The following is a 19,034-nucleotide window of genomic DNA, read 5'->3' as shown; positions in this document are numbered from 1 at the left end:
TGTTAGAAGTCTTTGAAGGGACAGTATCACGCTATTTTTAGTAACACATTGAAAATCGGAAAGACGCTATTCAGTTGATAGCAGCCAAGATATAATGACAAAATTCCATTAAAAGGCTATCAGAATGCAAAGAATCTATCCACGGATATTTTCGCCAACAGATGACCAAGATAGAGAGGGGTTCAAATTTGAAAACGTCTGGCAGACGTTTTCAAATTTCGCTGTTGTAACGCACTAAAAATCGCCGGTTGTACTATATTTTGGTTCAACCTTTCGTCTTAGAATTACTAGTAATATTTCTTTAAATTAGCGATTGAGAAATTAAGTAACACAGTGTTCAAAATTTAAAGTTAGTGAATTTTGGCCAAAAATCATGATATCTCCCATCGATCTCGCATGATACTGCCCCTTTAATGCGTGGGGATTGTTGACCATTATTGAACTCGTTTTCGAACTCTTTATTGAGTTCTTTCTTATGTTTGCACCTAAAAGAAAGTTTGTCAATTACAAGTGTAAAAGTTTTATAAAATTTGTCCCAGGTTCACTGAATATTAGGCTGAGTTAGCAACAGAACGGGAACGTCATTTGAGGACGCGAGAGCGTGGACGCAAGTCTATTTCGACTACCTAATAGGTATTGATGCGCGCGCCGTTGTCAACTGACGTTCTCAAACTCATCAATAATTCACCAAGAGAAAACAAAGGAAATCACTACCGTGAAGGAAGTTTGGAAATGCGATCTTAATTATCATTAAATTTTGCGAACTTTAGCCTTGAATTTCTCCAAGAATTATTGATCCTTTGAGAGGCCATATCAAACACTCGAAAGTGTGTTTCATCACATATCCAAACACCTCGAAGTCGTTTAAAAAAACTCGGCAGCGCCTCGTTTTTTCAACCCACTTCTCAGTGTTTGGATATCTGATGAAACACGCTTTCTCGTGTTTGATATATTACTTCCCGTTCTGTTGCTAATTCAGCCTAATGATATGAACTGAATAGGTCACGTCATGCGCTACTCAATTCACAGAATAGATACGGTGAGAACCGTAGCCAATAACAGAACAGCATTCGTGATAGAACGCTAGTAGATTTAAACTAAATACCTATATAATCTTAAATTTTTTTTAATGAACAGTATAAATATGGATAAAATAATACAGGTAAAAATTCAGTCTATATTGTCCAATTAACCCAAATAATAGGTGTCTTGGTCACGTCCGCATAGATTTATTGAAATACTGTATAAGATAACTTAAGAACATGCATCTGCGAACTTTTCAGGCTCAAATTGCTAACAATAGTATAAGAACGTTCTATTGTATATTGCCAGGAGCCATAATCAGGGATTGTGGCTAATGATATTGCTAATTACAGGAACCATATGCATTTAGTTCCTAGTTGTGTTTCAAACGGTGATTTTTCTTTCTGGAGCTTGGTCAGAGAAGTTTGACCACACGGTGCTGTTTAGAATAACCTTACCCCTCCCCCTCCCCCCGTCCTCCCCCACTTCCCCTTTTCAGTTTACAACCTGAAAATAACTGAAACCACAGGCAGTATTACCAGTACTTTTTTGTCGTATCCATCCGAGCACGAATTGACATACGGTACTCGCAAGCTTTGCGGATAAAAATTATTTTAACTGGTCAAAAAGTAAAAAGTGAGGAGCTTTTTTGTAAATATTGATTAATAGTTAATTATTCATGAATATAACTCTTCATTGTTCAAAGTATTTTATAGTGACATTATATGTAGCCTGCGAGCAGTCCTACTTTCTTCCTCAGAACACACGCGCAAAGCGACGGTGAAATTATGCATGACCCTTTTATCACTCATTGCGGCGGCTATGTTGAGTCTCGGGGAAATAAAAAGCTTTGTTTTCGCACGGCAACGAGGCCTGCCGCGCAAAAACAAAGCGTTTTATTTTTCATTCACCTGAGACTTAACATGGCCACCGCGCCGTGTGATAAAGGTCTATTGCTCGCAGTCTAAAAAAAACCTTTGACAGAATAATTGAAGGATACGTGACAATGTTATATGTGTGGATATAAAGAGAGTTTTAAATTTAAATGTATAATTGTTGGTTTAAAGTGGTTGTTCCCATGGGATATGAATAGCTTCTTTTATCTTGAGGTGAAAAACAATTAGGCAAACATGAACTATGGCATTGTTTAGAATCTCGTGAGAGGTGCTATCAGGTTAACTGCTCACACACACGCTTCTGCCAAGATGCGTTGTCCGTTCCCAGTCCAGTTTGCCAATCCTAATTTTTGAAATGTTGCTGTGTTTCGTTGTGTTGGAAACAAACTGAAATATAAAACTGCGTACGTGCGTAAGAGATACTACGTCACGTGATGAAATATTCATTTGTGACAAATCGAAGGCGAAGTGTGAAGTTCATAGGTGTGTTTTAAAATTATTTTCGCAGCTTTGCCTTTTTAATACAATCGTAAATTGAAAGATATTATCTAATTTCGGCTGATTTTAACCTCGTAGACACCTGAAGAGCCTAATCAAGAAGAGTGTTTATAATTTAACAGCTGCTGCAGTTGTTCGAAGAATTCAACATGTCTGACAAGCCCCCACCGTATTCTTCTCAGCCAGCTGGTGGGTATGCACCTCAACCGGGGTATCCTGCCCAACCTGGCTATCCTCCACCTCAGCAAGGCTACCCACCGGCACAGCCAGGCTATGCACCACCGTCAGGCTATGCACCACCGCCAGGCTACGGACCTCCACCAGCAAGCGCCCATACTCAGGCGACACACACGACAACCATCATCCAGCAACCGACCGCAGCCGTGGTTGTGGGGAATGCTATGTACGGTGAATCGCCCGTTTCGATGGTCTGTCCGTACTGCACCGCTACTATAGTCACGTCTGTTTCTTACACCCCGGGTACGCTGGCTTGGCTCGCTTGTGGAGGGCTGATTTTGGTCGGCTGTTGGGGAGGATGTTGCCTGATTCCCTTCTGCATTGACGCCATGCAAGATGCCTGCCATACCTGCCCAAATTGCCGAAGACAACTCGGAGTGTTCCGCCGAATGTAGAGAAGCGATGGGGACAGAGAAGGAGAGAGATGGGGCGACAAAAGTTTGGAACGATTCATTCTTTTATTTCCATTATTTTAGTTCAGTTTTGTCTGATTTTGTATCCACACAGTGTAAGGAATTTACGCGGAAGTGTAAACTAATAGCGTAGGTAAGCTTAGTTCAAACTTCCCTGTAGATCGCTCAGTATCGTTGAGTTAAAAAAAGAAAAAAAAATGATAGAATTTTTATAGATTTTCATTATTTCGTTGGATGTGTTACTCTAAGTAGCCATTGCTGTAACTGAACAGACTTAAACGAAAGCGGAAAAACGTTTACCCACGAAGGCATGATTCTCGCATGTATTTGCATAATGGTTACATTTCAATGCACTTTATAGCACAAGTGAAATGATATGAGTTTAGATCACGAACGTATTTGTACCACTTTCATGAATCTCTTAAAGCTAATAAATGTACATGTATGCATAAAATGATTGTGTCAAGTATCTGTGGCATGTTGTTTTATTGGTTGTTTTGCCTGTTGAAGACTTGAATTATGCGCCTATCAACTCGAAACTTCAACATCCCCTCCCCCCCCCCCCCCCCCCGGGCAAACCCCGGGCATTTGAACTTTTGAAGATTGGGTCGTTCAAATTCCCGCCCCCTTGGGCCAAAATGGTGTTCAAATGCCCTACCTTATCGTCAGATTTGTCTGTCAAATGCCTCTCCTTTCATAAGTTACTACAAAAACCACAATTAACTTTGAAACTAATGATTGGAAATTGAATTTATTAAGTCGGACAATTTCAATCAGCAAGTGTAAGCTGTTCTAACTCCGAAACACGGCAAAGGTTGTTTAACGAGAAATACATAATAACATTTAAAATTAGTTAGCCGGCTACGTAGACTGTTCGAGTGGCAGAGTATTCTGCAGTTTAAGCCAAAGCAGCGGTTTTTCATTCGACAATGTTTTTTTTTTCTTTAACTGTTCACTGCTGTTTTATGGCTATTCTAAAAACATCTGCAGACACAAATGCGGGAGAAAGGCGCAGCTTGACTCATTGCATAAAAAACTAAATCGTTTAAAGAACTAGAAATACATATTAATTAGTTAGCCGGCTACGTAGAATGCTGTTCGAGTGGCAGGATATTCTAGCGGTTTTTCATTCGACAGTGTTCATTTCTTTCACTATTCACTATGGGACAAAGCCGCAGCTTGACTCATAGTATAAAAAATGTACATCGTTTATATACAATCTATAAAAATAGTCAATATTTAAGCGCTCTGACTTTTGAAGACCTTTTTTTGTAAGCTTTTTTTGTAATGCTGTATCTCTTCCTTTAATCTCTTCCATCTTGTCCAAACACGAGTTTATAGCTGTTAGCGACTTCAGCGACCCCCCAAAAAGCGATTTGAAACCTGACACTTCCGGTTCAATTTTTCCCACCCCACCCAGGCAAGGTCAAATTCCCCACCCCCGGGAAGGCCTTACCCGTCAAATTCCCCACTCCCGGGCACAGAAAATAGTCAAATGCCCGGGGTTTGCCCGGGGGGGGGAGGGGGATGTTGAAGTTTCGATTTGATCGGCGCATTAACTCAATGGTTTTTTTTTTTTTTTTTTAGATCATCTTTATTTTGTTATTAACTCAATTTTGCCTGTAGTGTAAGTGGGCAACAGAACGTTGTTAGGATTCACTTTCTGTCTCTCAGCTTAGCTCAATGTCTTCAAGTGTGCAAAATTAAAATTTGAAAGAGAAAAAAGCTTGTGTGCTCTGGGGCTTAAGGTGCAGAAATTGGCATGCTCAAAACATCAAAAGTGTTCACAAGTTATCAGAAAAATGTGGTTCTTGTTCATTGGGGTTGGGAGAGGTTCGTGGCTTTGTGATGTAATGTGGTCTGCAATCCGAAATCTTAGTGTACAAAGAATAAGAGGCTATGGCATCAAGTAGGAGGGGTTTATGTTAAGGCCATGCTTTCCCGCCTTTATTGTTTACATGGGGTTGGCGCAAAATACGCCACCCCCACCCCCAATCTGGAGCCCTTTTTTGTTGAAGAAATAGATAGATCCATGATGGGGTTCAAAAGGGTGAGCAGAAAAGGGTCACCTTGTACCGACATGTTGATATGTTATATTCGATTGTAACTGTTGAGTTAGCCAATGAAATCCTGTGGTGCGCCAGATACCTCCCAATTTTCAATTGCCTTGACAATAACTGGATCATTTTGTGTGCTGAATCTCAAGGACAGCATCCTTGTTTCTCTTCTTCCTACTCACTTGCTCGTGACAAATATCGGGCATTTGATCGGGGCTTACACCCCCTACCTAGCCTTCCTAACATCAAGGAAATAGCTGAGAGTGAAAGTGGATAACATACTCAACCCAGACTCAACCAATTCTGATTGGCTTCTTCTAACTTTGGGGGAGCAGGGATGGCACAGTGGTGAGAGCACTTGCCTCGATGTGGCCTGGGTTCGATTCCTGGACTCCACGTCATGTGGGTTGAGTTTGTTGTTGGTTCTCGTCCTAACTCTGAGGGTTTTTCTCCAGGTTCTCCAGTTTTCCTCCCTCCACAAAAACCAACATTTCCAAATTCCAATTCGATCTGGAATCCGAGGGCCACAGGTTTGTCAGTCGTCAGACTATTAAACGTCACCCTCGTTGAGTTGATTTATTAAAAGGATCTGGCTACTAATGAACGCAATAAATTACTTGGAAATATGTGGACCAGATGACACTTCAGTTTAAATTATACCAAAATTGTTCAGTTGACCAATGACCAGCCAAGCCTTTTGCAGTCCCAAGTTGATGGCATAGCCACTTGGGTAGAAGCCAATATGGTGGTATTTAGTAATTCAGACAAATGAAAAGACCTTAGAATTTCTTCCAACAAACATGTTGACCAAACCAGCCAAATTTATCAGGATAACATAATGCTTGTTAAAGTATCGGAAGTTTCAGATCATAATATCTCAGGTCCAACATATCATGCAGTCAGGGAAAGGTAAGGTAAGTGGACTTTATTGCAGGAGGGTAGCCCATTCAGCTCAATGGAGGAGGGGGGTGGTACTCCCCTGAATAAGCTATAACACTGATATGTGCAGCACCAAAGGGTATGGTTTTTAAGCCATTTCACTCTGAAAGTCTGAAAACAGTTATAGGTTTTACAGAAATGGGTTACATGGATTCTAGAGACCAGGTCTGGACATAAGGATGACTTTTAGAGGCCAGGGGGCTGTTTGCTTGAAAGTCCTGGTAACTTACCAAGCCCAATTAGAATATTTTAAATGTTTTTTTTGCCAATTACACAGTGATTACAGACATGGTACTTGGCCCATGTTTTCACAGAATTATAAGATTTTAAAATTTGGTGTTCAAAGCTTACAAAAATTTACATTTGTTATGAAACAGTTATCAGCAAAGACACTTATCGGACCCAGTAAGGACGCTCAAGAAATGAGCCAATAATTGGGTCTAAAAAGAGGTTTAACAGAAAATTACATTTTTGGGCTCTCTCAGGGAGATAAATCTGCTATAACTGCAAAGAGGATGAAATGGAGAGCCTTACAATTGGTTTTTAAACCCAACAGCCTATTTGACTGAAAACAAATTTTCACAGTAAATAAACCTGATGTACAAACCCTCCATAATGAGGTTCAAAGCAACTCGGAAATGGCCTATTATAGGTTGAGAAGTTTGCTTAGATCATTACCAGGGTAGAAACCAACCCTCATACCCCTTCCAACCTAAACTTTTCCAGTTCAGTAGCTTATGTTTCTTCTGTGGATCACATCTACTTGTCCAGTGGCTTATATTATGTGTAAGAAGCAAAGTGGAAGAAATGTTTTGTTCAAGGTCAGACTTAAGTAATTTTATTCTCAAACATACTCAGAACTAAAGTTTGAAAGTGGACAAAATTCCCAAATTCCTGACGGTTCCTGTGAATTTTTATACACAGGAAGTTTGAAAATAGTCAAGTTGATCAAAACCCATGGACTAAGGCATGATTATGCAAACACTAATTATTTTAGTCTCACATTGTTGGATAGCTGGCTCAGCTGTCTAGTTGACTTTTCCTTGTGACACCATAAATTCCAGAAATAATTCAAGTGGTCCCACTTTATTTATCTTGTTTGAATGTTATGTTTACAAACCTCTCAAGAGTGAGCCTTCGTTTACTGTCATCAGCGGTTTCTCGCATCTGTAAGAGGAAGGAAAAATGGAGGCCGATGTTGTGGTCTTTGTATTGACGGAGTTTGCGGCCATTTCACGATCGAAATGAAATAATAATCGTCGTGAATGGGACAAGAAGTACGTGGGTATTGATTTCATGTGACTTCAGTCTCCATTTGAACGAAAGACGAGTCCGAAGTCACTTTACAGGTGAACAACATGGCGGTAAGGCAAGAAACACCACAGTATGCCTACAAAAGAAAAGTTCCTGTCGGTAAAATGAAAAGACAAGGAAATCAAAATCAAGGGATTATGGCGCAAATGATGTACTACAGTAAGTAAATCATCTGTTATACTTCTTAATGTCAAGAGAATGGAGGGGAATGTTTCCGTTTTCGTTTTCATTTTCGTTTTAACAGGGCGATGCACGGTCATGCACCAGGGATGTCGCTAGCTAGGACTAAAGAGCCGGCTACCGGCGAATTTAACCGGCTCAAATTTGTTCAGAACACAAATAATTGAGTCTTATTTTAAAGGCGTACAGTCCAAAAGAGCCGGCTGGGTTTATAAATGAGCCTGCTGGGGTTTTTCTTAGCTTCATCGATCCCTGATGCATGCCGCTAAATCGTACATGTAAATTGTATGTAGTTGCTGACTTTGCTATATTTAGCTAGTAAACATGGGTCCTTAGTGTATGCTATAATCTTCCATTCTTTTTTAGTTTTATTTTCCTTTTAAAAAGGTGAAGCGATGAATGTAAGGATTTACTTTGAAGGAAGAACTTAAAAAAAAAACATGGAGTTAAATTTAAGCCAGTGTATAGCGTATAGCTGCTTTCCAATTCTTCAATTATATGTAACTTATCGTACTTCAGGGCTTGACAATTGAGTTCCTTTTTTTCTTAGCAATATCCATTAGAGTTTTTCGTGTACAATGTAGGTCTGACTCTTCTACTGAAGACCCATTTCACGTATGTTGACCAGTGTGAAAATATAGTCAGAAAGTGTGGAATCCTTTGGAAGTCCTAGGATAAGATAAAAACTTTTAAACAGTTGACAGGTTTACACATTATACAGCTCTTTATAAGTGGTGCAATATTCCTTGTAACATATAATATAAACGAAAGACCGAGTAGATTCATCGACCGTGTCTTTAAATTTTGACAACAAATGAGCAAAAGCAAGATCTCAAGATCTCTCAAAATTAGGAGCTTAAATAGTTACACAAGGTATACTCAAGAGAACAGACAGAGTTCCCTGCTGGATTTTAATCCTTTGTTAAGTGATGGCGAGTGGCGCTTGATGTGGAAGGCCTCTTTATATAATAGCAGATTCCAATTGTCGTCTATCGTTTATCTTACTGTATATGTCCCGAAATTATCATCTGGTTCTGATTCCATGTAACCTTGGGAGAGAGTAGAGGCTTCACGTAAAAGGGGTGCCATTTTCACCCTCACAAAAAGGAACTTACATGTAAGCAATGACAACAGCGATGGCAACAACAATGGTACAAAACAATAAACAAAACAATAAAAAATTATTGCTCTGAATGTCCCCTACAAAACCACAACGTGAAATGACCAAATTGAAGGTTTTGTGAAGAACATGAGTGCATGACGGCAATTTTTTGTTCTCTTTCCCAACTCAAATGCTACGCCTACAACTTTGGATACTGAGTTATTAAAGTTTGCCATTTTTGTACAAGTTCCAAATGACTTGAGATAATTGCAAAGTAGCAGAAATAAAATGAAGTTATATTTTCAAGTGACATTTTTCATTTTTGTTGCCATTGTCATTGCATACAGTAAGTTCCCTAGTATGTGGAAGGGTCGAAATTTTTTCTTGTTACAGGGTTACAAAAATAGACTGAGAATTGAAAATGTTGCAATTAAAAGTATTGAAAAGGGTAGGAAAAAAAACTAAAAGAAGTTCTAAGTTACTGGCAGAAATTGCAATGTAATGATTTGGGTGAACAATCCTGCTGTGCCAATTTAACACAGCGTTATTCTCTGATCTTTGGCTATCTTCGATACATAAGGAAGGTACTATTTATTAACCATTTATTGAGTACCCCCTAACCCACGTATTGCAACTCACCAAAGTATAAATTAAATGTAACAATAATATTTACCAGGCTCCAGGCTCCTGGCCCCCTTGCGGTGAATAATAATAAAATTATTCACCAAAAGGGGGCCAGGAGCCTGGAGCCTGGTAAATACACTCGGTAGAACATATAAACCATGAACAGTAAGACTCAACAGCTTTCTGGGAAACGTTTGGCCTATGAGCTTCTTTGCATTCTTCTTGCTAGAAACTATAAGCATGTACAAAATTTCATGCTTAAAATTTGCATATTTCTCTTTGACAAGAGAAAAACTCAAAATATGTGCATGCTACATGTAATTATATCACCCCATAATTCCATCAGGTCGCATTAGTCACGCTTTGCATGGGACAATGTCTTTTCAATCAAGTGTATCTACCACAATTCACCAACACTGCTCAAGATGAATAATAATTATTGTGTTACATATTAATTAGCATGTACCAAACCAGTGGATATCCTATCCCAATATTATTATTAGTCAAACCAAGACAGTACCAGTGGGTGAAAATCAAGTACTAGCCAGGGTTTGAGTCACCAAACATCAGTATTTTATTGCAATTTGGGGGCGAGGTATTAGCTCTGGTATGCCCCAATGACTCCATACAAATCCTTCTAATTTTATTTGGAACTGAGACAAAAATTAGAAGGATTTGTATGGAGTCATCGGGGCATAACAGAGTTAATATCTTGCCCCCAAATTGCAATAAGATGTTGATTTTTGGCAAGTAGGCATTTTTCTTCATGCTCTTTCCGAGTATACTAACAAATAACATAATTTCAAAAATTCAAATATTTGTGATGTCGTAGTCTTTAGTTCTCTATGATGAATAGATATTTATCTAGTTCTTGTGTCACAACAAAGCATGACTGTTAAGAATGGCAGATTTCTTTGCAATATTTTACATGTATCTTAATTCTCTAATCTGAAGTTTTCTTTCTTTCCTACAGTGTATATGTATATGTATGTATGAAAATAAAGATTAACATTAGTTTGGGGGGAGGGGAATGGGGAAATTAGGGAACGTTAGCACATGATTTCTTTTTTTATAGCCTTACACACTGAATTGCTTGAACAAATTTTTCCAAAAACTTTACTGTTAAATGTGACATTTGAGTCTAGAAAATTAATTTATTTGTAAACCTTAAGAAACAAGAAAATCTGTTGTTTATTTTCCCTTTTTTGACTGCACTTTTTGCAGGTTACTCAGATCAACCTTTAGTGATCAGTGTTATGTAATAGGGAGACACCAGTTTATTATAGTTGCTGAATGTCTGAGTTTTCCTGATCATAGTCCATCAATTCAAGATGTGTACAGTGTCGGGTGCAACAAGTTTGGGTAAAAGTGAAGAACAGCTCACCTCCACCGACTGTCGGTCAACTGTTGGCCGACAGGCTACCGACAGACTACCAACAGCTTACCAACAGCTTACCGACACGTTACCGACAGGTTACCATCAGTCGGTAACCTGAATAAAATTGACCAAAACACTACATGTAGATTACCAACAGTCGGCCTGCAGTCCGCAAAAGGTTTTTAACTTACCTTTACTCTACATACTTATTAAACCAAAACGAGAAGCGAATTTAGCATGCTCACCTAAAATTTGAATCGCCTTATAATTCATTGTGAGCTAGCATGTTATAGTATGTCATGTATGTCGACACAAGTTTGGGGGAGCAGACAAATGTCAGAATTTAGAATTTGTGCACAGTTTTCTTGTAATATGTATTGACTATGGATAACAGGGTTAGTTTCTAAATAAACTGTGGTGCTGCATTAGTAGGGAGTGGAAACAAATGTTTGCTTTTATCAACAGTGCTGTTATTTCAAGCATTAGCCCTCAGGATTTGCTCTCGCTGACAAAGAGCTAATGCTGAAAATGTAAGCACTCAATATCTTTACCATGGCCAAATTTCCTTATCAACTGTTGGTAAAACCAAACATGCATTGAGTGGACTTATAATGACTGAATTGCTTTGATTATTTAGTGTCGGAGGCACGGCTGCGTGGTAAGATCAGAAGGATAACAGATGCATTAGAAGCAGACCCTGTTGATGTACAAACCCTGAAAGAGCTGGCTGTATCAGCTGATGGCCTCATCAAAGGTGATTTGAGATGCAAAGTCTGGACTAAACTACTGAATGTCAATGCATTTGAATCATCAAGGAATCATGATAAAAAGAAAGGTCAGTAAAATAATGTCCTTCTTTGATCAGTAATAAAATATTGTGGTATTAGTTTGTTGTAAAATAATAATATTAGTCACAATTTTTTAAAGTGTAACTACATGTATATGACAGAAGTTTTTATTTGCTTGATCAAATCTTCATTCATAATTTGTTGTTCTCGTGTACTGTATGAAAATCTAAACATTCTTTCTTCCTTAGGTTTTAGATGAATAAAAATACTGCAGTCAAGACAGGAGACTGGGGATAGTGGGGGCTGTGATGTCAATACAGGATTGCTAGTTTTACAGTTTCTTTATTTCTCTGTTGTTTTTCATGTGCAGAGGAAGAAACTGTGTGGACCAAAAATTAATCATAATTATTATGACTGGGAATGTCGAATACTCACAATGAAACTGTTGAGGAATCGAGAAACCTTAAAAGTAACCACGATCTTGTATTGATGTCACAGTACAGCTATTCCTAGTCTCTTATATAACACTGTATTGTATCCCACTAGAAGTGAAATTCCATGTTTTTACATGTACAGTAGATGCCTGAAATGCAGGGAAGAAAGATTGATAAGGAAAATCTTTTTGAATTTTCAATGGAAACAACATGGAAATTTGATCATAATTTCCCCCAAGCAAATAAAAAAAATTCTGCCATAAAAATTATACACTTTGACTTTTGGCATTAAAATAAAGTTTTTACCTCTTCACACTTCTTCCTCCTTCCTTATTATTATAATTATTATTTTTTTGGGGGTGGGGGGTGGGGGGAAGGTGAATTGTTTTGATACATCCAGTTGGTGAGGTGATCATCATAGAATGTAATGGCCCTTACAACTCATCTTCCAGATATATACTTTATTCTTATTTCTAGCATGTGCTGGCAGTTTTGAATCAAACTGATATTAAAATTTCATCCACAGACAATTCTGAGATGAAGCAGTTTCATGCACACAAATATTGGAGGCAAGTTAACTTGGATGTTGATCGATCACACAGGAGATTTCCAGCTGGTAAATATTTTATTCTTCTAGCTATAGGCAGTGCTTTTGTGAATATATTGTAATTCATTTTAAGTGCGAGCTGAGTGCAAAAAGAGGCTACTGTACAGTGTAGGTGCATTTTCAGGCCAAATGATTATGCTGAGGTAGGGAATTTTAAAATTCTAGCATTTCTTTGATAAAATCAGCCCACCAGGAAACAAGTTTTTGTTTAAATGTATATTAAATTCAGATGACTTAAAAGTACTCAGCTTTAATCATTTATTTAATTTTATCAGGAAAGGAAAACATTTTTTTGACACTGTTTAATCTCAATGAAAAAATTAATAATTATTACCAGTGTTAATAAGGACTGACAATGTCATTAATAGAGACTAATAATATATTGAATTCATTCATTCAAGCAGTGCGTGTACAAGCTCTATCTTTTTTTTAAACACACTTGAGCTTGAGATACACTGTTAAGTCATTCCTTGTTTATGAATCAGAAATGAGAGCATCAAAGCGACGTGCACTTCAAGAACAGCTTGTCCGAGTGATCATGAGAGTTCTAAGCAGAAATGAGGATCTACACTACTATCAGGTATAACTATTGTGCCAATGAATGATAATAATGTTTTGTAAAATGTTCACTGATGATATGATTGTTATTCTAAGCAGTTGTGTGCCATACGTGTAGCTTGTTTCCATATTAATAGATTTTAAAGTATACAGTACAATAATTGCACTGACTGTATCTCAACATGGAAAGATGTTATCAGTGTACAGGGTTTGAAACTAACTTTTTAACTCTCTATCCCAGTGGCTAGTAACAGGTCTGATTTTCCAAGCCAAAACAAACTTTTCATTGATATGTGGCAGGAAGCAGATTCTGCCATTTGTAGCTAAGTCATAACAGGAAAATTCAGAAAAGTACTGTAAATTGTTTGTTTCCTTATAGCTGTTTCAATGTATTGTTTAATTGAAGTAGTGAAGGCTATGAAATCTGCCAACAGTCTTTGACTTAGTTTGTTTCTCTTATACTGTAACATGATGAAAGCACTGTGTGGAGTTTGCACCATTGGTGGTATTATAAAATAAAAAATTAGAGTACTTCATTTATACCACTGACTGCTTAACTTGGATTCATACATGTAAATAAAAAAAACTTTCAAATTCTCCCAATTCCTTGGTCCCTTGAGTGCTTTAATATGTACGAACAGGTTTATTTATTGATTGATTGTTTTTATTGTTTATTGCAGTATTGTTAGTGTTAAATTTCTCTTCTATGAACTTTGTACGCAATTGCAAGGGTTGAAAGAGTCACCCAATAAATAAATTCTCCTGGTAAAAACATTTAAAATAATTATTTCATAAAGCTGATTTGTATAATGATGGCATGTTAAATTTCCAAGGGCTTTCATGATGTAGCAGTAACTCTGTTGCTTGTTGTTGGGGAGGACTTGGCCACAGCACTTCTTGAACAACTGTCATTGCATCAGCTCAGGTAAAATAAAAATAATTAATACAGCTGTTTCAATAAAAGTTGTTCAAAAAAAGCGTAAAAGCGTACGTGAAAATACCAAGAGGTAGTCTGGGAAATGAGCTTTTATTGAAATTATTTTATTGGGTATTTCCCAGACTACCTCTCGGCATTGTGGCGTACCACTTTTATGCTTTTTTTGGACAACTTTTGTGGAAACAGCTGTAAATGTTATTAACCGGCCATGGGTCCATATTGGGAAAAACTTTGCCTGAGGTCTTGAGTACATACTTGAGACAGACCAAGGTGAATAAGGCCCAGGTCGTGCGACCAATCACGCAACAAATCCACCTGGGTTGACAGGCAAGATCAAAATATTCCACCTGCTGCCACAACCAATCAGATTGCACTCGTGCACTGAAGTTTTCTCCACACTGAAGTAGGGTTTTACACCCAAAACGTCTATGTTTTTTTCAAAACCTTTTTTTTTTTACACTTTTTGATATTTATTTTTATATCAATCCTTTCCGATAACATAATGGGAGTAACATTTATTTAGAATGTTTTTTGTTTGCCAAGACTTCATCTCCTGTCTGTAACAGCAAGGTACATGTATCTGCCGGATGGGCAAGAGCTCATTATTTTTTATTTCCAGCTCTGAATTGCTTGGTCCATGCATTTTCTATATGAGTTTTGATTGGTTCTGTCATTGTGTTTCTCCTGTCTGTTGTGGCTGGCCACACTGATTCTCATTTCTTTAGTTTGGGTTTCATGCCTCATAGTTGAAAACTAAGTTCACACTGCTGGTACTGATTTCATACAAACTTTGTCATTCCAGTCTTGGTGTAGTGTGCTGACAGCTTTGCTTTATTTTTATTATTTTGTAAACCAAGGGATTTTATGGAAGGTACCATGGAGAAGACCACTAAAATGCTGGCATTTTTACACCCCATTATTGAAGAAGCTGATCCAGACTTGGAGGATTTTCTTGTCAGGTGTGTGAATTGAAACAGGATGAAAGCACGAAGAATGTCACAATTTTATCACATCAAAGAGAGACTTTATTTCTTTCTTACAAACTGCTAGCTAAGTAATGACATATATGATTTAGATTGCAAGCAGGGAAGGGTTTGAGACCGGGAAGAACACAAAAAACTGAGTGAGCACAATGTGCGGGGCACGAGTCGCGTGCGCAAGCAGCAAAGCTGCAAGTAGCGCCGGCGCCGGAAGGCGAGCTTTTGCACTCGCGCGCGCAACTTGCACTTCAAATATCTTCCATTCTTCCCCGCGGATTCTCGATAAAAACAGAGACTGCTCGCAGTCTACACATGATTCAGTCCTTCTAACAGTCTATCAATATGTTTGTAATGATGCAGTTGTCATTAAAGCTGTAGCTGCTGTGATAGTCAATAATTATCTTCATGTGTACCCTTTCACCAACAGATCTGAAGTAGGTCAAGTGTTTGCTCTCAGCTGGCTAATCACGTGGTATGGTCACGTGCTGAAGGATTTTACCACCATTGTTCGACTGTATGACTTTTTCTTGGCCACTCATCCGCTCATGCCAGTCTACTTTGGTGCTGCAGTAAGTATGTTTATTATCACTCTCACTCTCAAATGCCTCAATCTCTATCTTACCAATATATTCGGGCATATTCAGATAGGTTTTTCTCCGCAGTTTTCTCCTCTCCTCAAGAGTCAACATTTTCAAATTATTTAGCTTGCGGCAGAGTCAGGGCACAAGAATATGTTACTTTATTGTCCAACTCCACTTTGCACCCTTTGAACTGATAACGATGCAGGATTACAAAACAGGAAGAGGATTACATTCAACAAATTTGATGTTGGAACTGAGGTGACCCAAAAATCAAAGTTGCTATTCTGGTGTACATGTACTCTATTTAAACTGTTATTTTTTCTCTCAAGGCTACCCGGGATTTTCAGAGGTGTCTTCAGAGGTGTCTCGCGTCCAAGCGATGTAGCGCGTCCGGTTTAAACTGTAGATATCTGAACCCTTATATCAAATTAAAGCTTATCCGCTGTTTTCTCGAATAAATTTTTTTCACTTGGAGGAGCCACTTCAAAGAGCTAAAACTCAAAAGGAATTTGTTCGTTTGCCTTCAAATTTGGACAGTAGCTAGTTTAACATATAAACAACAAAAACGTGTCTGCGAATTTTTTCTTTCGAAATATTTTTTCTCCGAGAGTGATTTTTGTACGATTACTCCACATTTTTTTCATCCTATTTCGAAAATGCTCTAAAACTTTTCACTGCGATTGAATATTGCAAAACACAGACACGTTTTTTTAGCGCTTTGGGTCAGGAAACTGAGGACCAAATTAAATTAGCAAAAAACAAAATTCACTTAGACTTGTAGCTTTAAAAAGGTGATTCCGACGCTCGCGATTAGAGGTCGTGAAAAATTCGACAATTTATTTTATTTCAAAATTCTTGGTATGGTTTGATAGTCAGCTCTATAAGCTTTAATTTGATATAGGGGTTTAGGTATCTACAGTTTAAACTGGACGCGCTACATCGCTTAAACGCGAGACACCTCTAAAGGTATAGGGTAACCTTAAGTTGATATCTTTTTGCTTTCGTCGCTGGGCAATTTTTTTCTTCCCATTTTGAGATAAAAAAGCAAGCTTCTGTATCTGCTTATAATAACACACAAAAGGTCAGCCTGGACACTATTGCCCTAAGGTTAATTCCCCCATCTAAATTTAACATACATCTCTTTTCCTTCCCTCTGTAGCTTGTTATTCGTCGTCGTGCCGAAGTTCTAAGCGGTGAATGTGAAATGAGTTACGTTCATCATCTCCTTTCTCGGATTCCTGAAGAATTGCCTGATTACGTGGAGGAACTTGTCATGGAAGCGCACTCGCTGTTTCGTAAATTCCCTCCTGAAAAATTAGCCGGAGCCGTGGAACGCTACCTTAAAGAAAGGTGAGTAAACGGGAGTACGTCTGTCTGACAGTTGGCTGAGAACACTGGATATTGTGTTAATGAAGTCACCTTCAATCAGGCATCAATATATATGGTCATGTAAGGAGCATTTGATTATGTTAATATAATAAGAGTATTATAAATTTTAATTATCATTTTCACTATCATCATTATCATCATCATCGTCATCATCATCATCATCATCATCATCATCATCATCATCATCATCATTACTTTACAAGCGTTCTTACTTTTACTTCAACTTGCTGTTACATGGGCTTGGATGCCCCGCGGGAATGGTATAACAACCGAAACAGGCCGGAATAGCACCTCATCGCTAGTTATCAATGTGCCAGGGCATTTAATTAAAACGGCTCTTTACTGTTAGCGCGCGCTGCATGCACTAATGTTTCTCTCGGGTCCTCCTCTATGGATTGATCGGGAAGGGAAGGGAGCAAGAAGCAATAATTGGTCAAACGAACTGAACAAAGTGACGAAACCTGGTCAATCACTATCCACTCCGTCACTTCTTTACAGCCAGTAATATCATACAACATACATAACTGGCCAATCGAGTCGTTAACCAAAGGCAAGACACGACGAACCGACTCAAAAAGTGACTTCCGCTCACCTTGACAAGACATCACTCAACGGCAACAGTCTTTATCAGGACTACACTCACCCGGGAAATCGCAAACGAATCAAATCCTTTCAAATCATCTGATTGTATATTGTCCAACTTGTTACTGGTTCATTTAAGCCCGATGTCTTTGAGTGATGGGCAGCCTGAGTATCAGTTTGATCGCTCTTCGCCTTCTCGCGTATCTCATAGACTCTTGTCTTTATAAACAGGCATCGTTCTGTTCTTCTTTGAGTATACTTTCTATTGCGTGTTGAATTGGAGAAATAAATACAACTAGAATTGCAAATTTAAACAAGAAGTAATGCATTTTATTATCTTATACGATGCGTTCATGAAAAACGCAAAATTGGTCTTTATTTTCCATCTCCTTCGTACATCTCTCTCACATAGTACATGTTTTCCTCATTTCTATACGATGCGTTAACAACACAAAATTTGAAATCGTGTTTCGTTTCTGTTCCAAATATTAACCAATATATTTTCGAATGATCTATAATCCAACTTTTCCTTCACTTTCATGCGAGTTTCTAATTTCATTGCTACTGATTCACACTACGTCCACGAACAACACCCACAAAAAAAATTGAGATGGTGTTCTTCTCTTATTCTAGCATGGCCGTAGCCAAACATAAACAGTTCCTCAGAGAGTTAGAGGATCAGAGACCGGACTCTGTTTTACGGCAAAGAAGAAAGCAACTCGCGCTTTACACAAACAATGAACTCCATGTTCCTGCAGACTTCCAGTCACCAAATCAAAGTAATCCTTACATGAAGGTAGCGGTGTGGACGCTAACTGCTTCTGTGGGAACTATGGCGCTTTATGTGTTAAGTACCGCGAAGCGCTGGATTTAACACGAGGAGCATTGTGCATTCTGTCGAATGTTCCCCTCTTGTGGTAAAGAATGATGGTAAATAAACCTTGCGTGACTTACGATTTGTCACGCAATATTTACCCCTGAAGGGAGTAAAATTCATGTTGTTTGTGTAAGTCACAAGTGTAATGCCCATGTCGCGTGATGGGTGTGACAACTGTCACCAAAGGATTCCACGCAGTATTTGCTGGAAGTTCTTAGTCACGCAATCCTCTTCACTTATCGATTTAGTGAAGCCGACCCATGCACCAATAAATCCATTGTGGATCCAAATGATAACTGGTTCTAGACTTGCGAGAAAGCATGATAATTATTAAGTTAAGTCACTACATCTTCTGCAGTGAAGGTCGTATTGAAATGTCTGGCATGCTTAGTAAGTGATATTTGTAAGTGCGTGTTGGTGTTAGCCTTTCGGAACACCAGGATATGAAATATATCAGTACTCTTATGTCTCGCAGATCTCGCTGTTTTCAAGTATCAACGCCCGTGTAATAGTTTGGAAAGTCAGTACAGCCCATCCGTGGTTAGCAAAACAAGTTATTGAAAGTTGCCCTCGAATTGCCATCTCCGATTAGTTCTCTCGGCAAGTTGTTTTCTCTGTGCTATATGATGCTGTTTAAAAC

At 38.4% G+C, this 19,034-nt stretch overlaps 2 protein-coding genes across 4 annotated transcripts; both read left to right on the top strand.

Moving 5' to 3' along the window:
* Nucleotides 1-2,244: 2,244 nt before the first annotated feature.
* On the top strand, nt 2,245-3,521 carry LOC146460791 (lipopolysaccharide-induced tumor necrosis factor-alpha factor homolog). The gene is made up of 2 exons (XM_085087728.1): nt 2,245-2,402; nt 2,496-3,521. Exon 2 carries the CDS (start codon nt 2,567-2,569, stop codon nt 3,047-3,049), a length of 483 nt encoding a protein of 160 aa, XP_084943854.1. The 5' UTR covers nt 2,245-2,402; nt 2,496-2,566; the 3' UTR covers nt 3,050-3,521.
* Nucleotides 3,522-7,223: 3,702 nt separating this feature from the next.
* Nucleotides 7,224-19,034, top strand: LOC146460790 (TBC1 domain family member 20-like). Of its 3 annotated transcripts, none has more exons than XM_085087660.1 (10): nt 7,224-7,340; nt 7,413-7,536; nt 11,299-11,496; nt 12,410-12,499; nt 12,976-13,070; nt 13,882-13,973; nt 14,843-14,944; nt 15,393-15,534; nt 16,706-16,896; nt 18,870-19,034. In XM_085087660.1, the coding sequence occupies exons 1-10, from the start codon at nt 7,329-7,331 to the stop codon at nt 18,901-18,903; spliced, it is 1,080 nt and encodes a 359-aa protein (XP_084943786.1). In that variant the 5' UTR covers nt 7,224-7,328; the 3' UTR covers nt 18,904-19,034. The 3 variants fall into 3 exon arrangements, with proteins under 3 accessions (XP_084943786.1, XP_084943784.1, XP_084943785.1); XM_085087658.1 differs by lacking the exon at nt 18,870-19,034 and adding an exon at nt 18,151-18,534 and having other exon boundaries at nt 7,225-7,340; XM_085087659.1 differs by lacking the exon at nt 18,870-19,034 and adding an exon at nt 18,151-18,534 and having other exon boundaries at nt 7,273-7,536.

The sequence above is a fragment of the Pavona decussata genome, unplaced genomic scaffold (assembly GCF_977016875.1).
Source record: "Pavona decussata unplaced genomic scaffold, jaPavDecu1.1 SCAFFOLD_207, whole genome shotgun sequence".
In the NCBI taxonomy this organism is placed as follows: Eukaryota; Metazoa; Cnidaria; class Anthozoa; order Scleractinia; family Agariciidae; genus Pavona; species Pavona decussata.
The sequence above is the reverse complement of the archived record's forward strand: the minus strand, read 5'-3'. Positions and strand labels throughout refer to the sequence as shown.

Coding starts and splice junctions, on each gene's coding strand:
- LOC146460791 (XM_085087728.1), top strand. CDS start 2,567: ATGTCTGACAAGCCCCCACCGTATTCTTCTCAGCCAGCTGGTGGGTAT.
- LOC146460790 (XM_085087658.1), top strand. Junction 14,945..15,392: donor TTGGAGGATTTTCTTGTCAG/GTGTGTGAATTG, acceptor TTTCACCAACAG/ATCTGAAGTAGGTCAAGTGT. Junction 16,897..18,150: donor GAACGCTACCTTAAAGAAAG/GTGAGTAAACGG, acceptor CTCTTATTCTAG/CATGGCCGTAGCCAAACATA.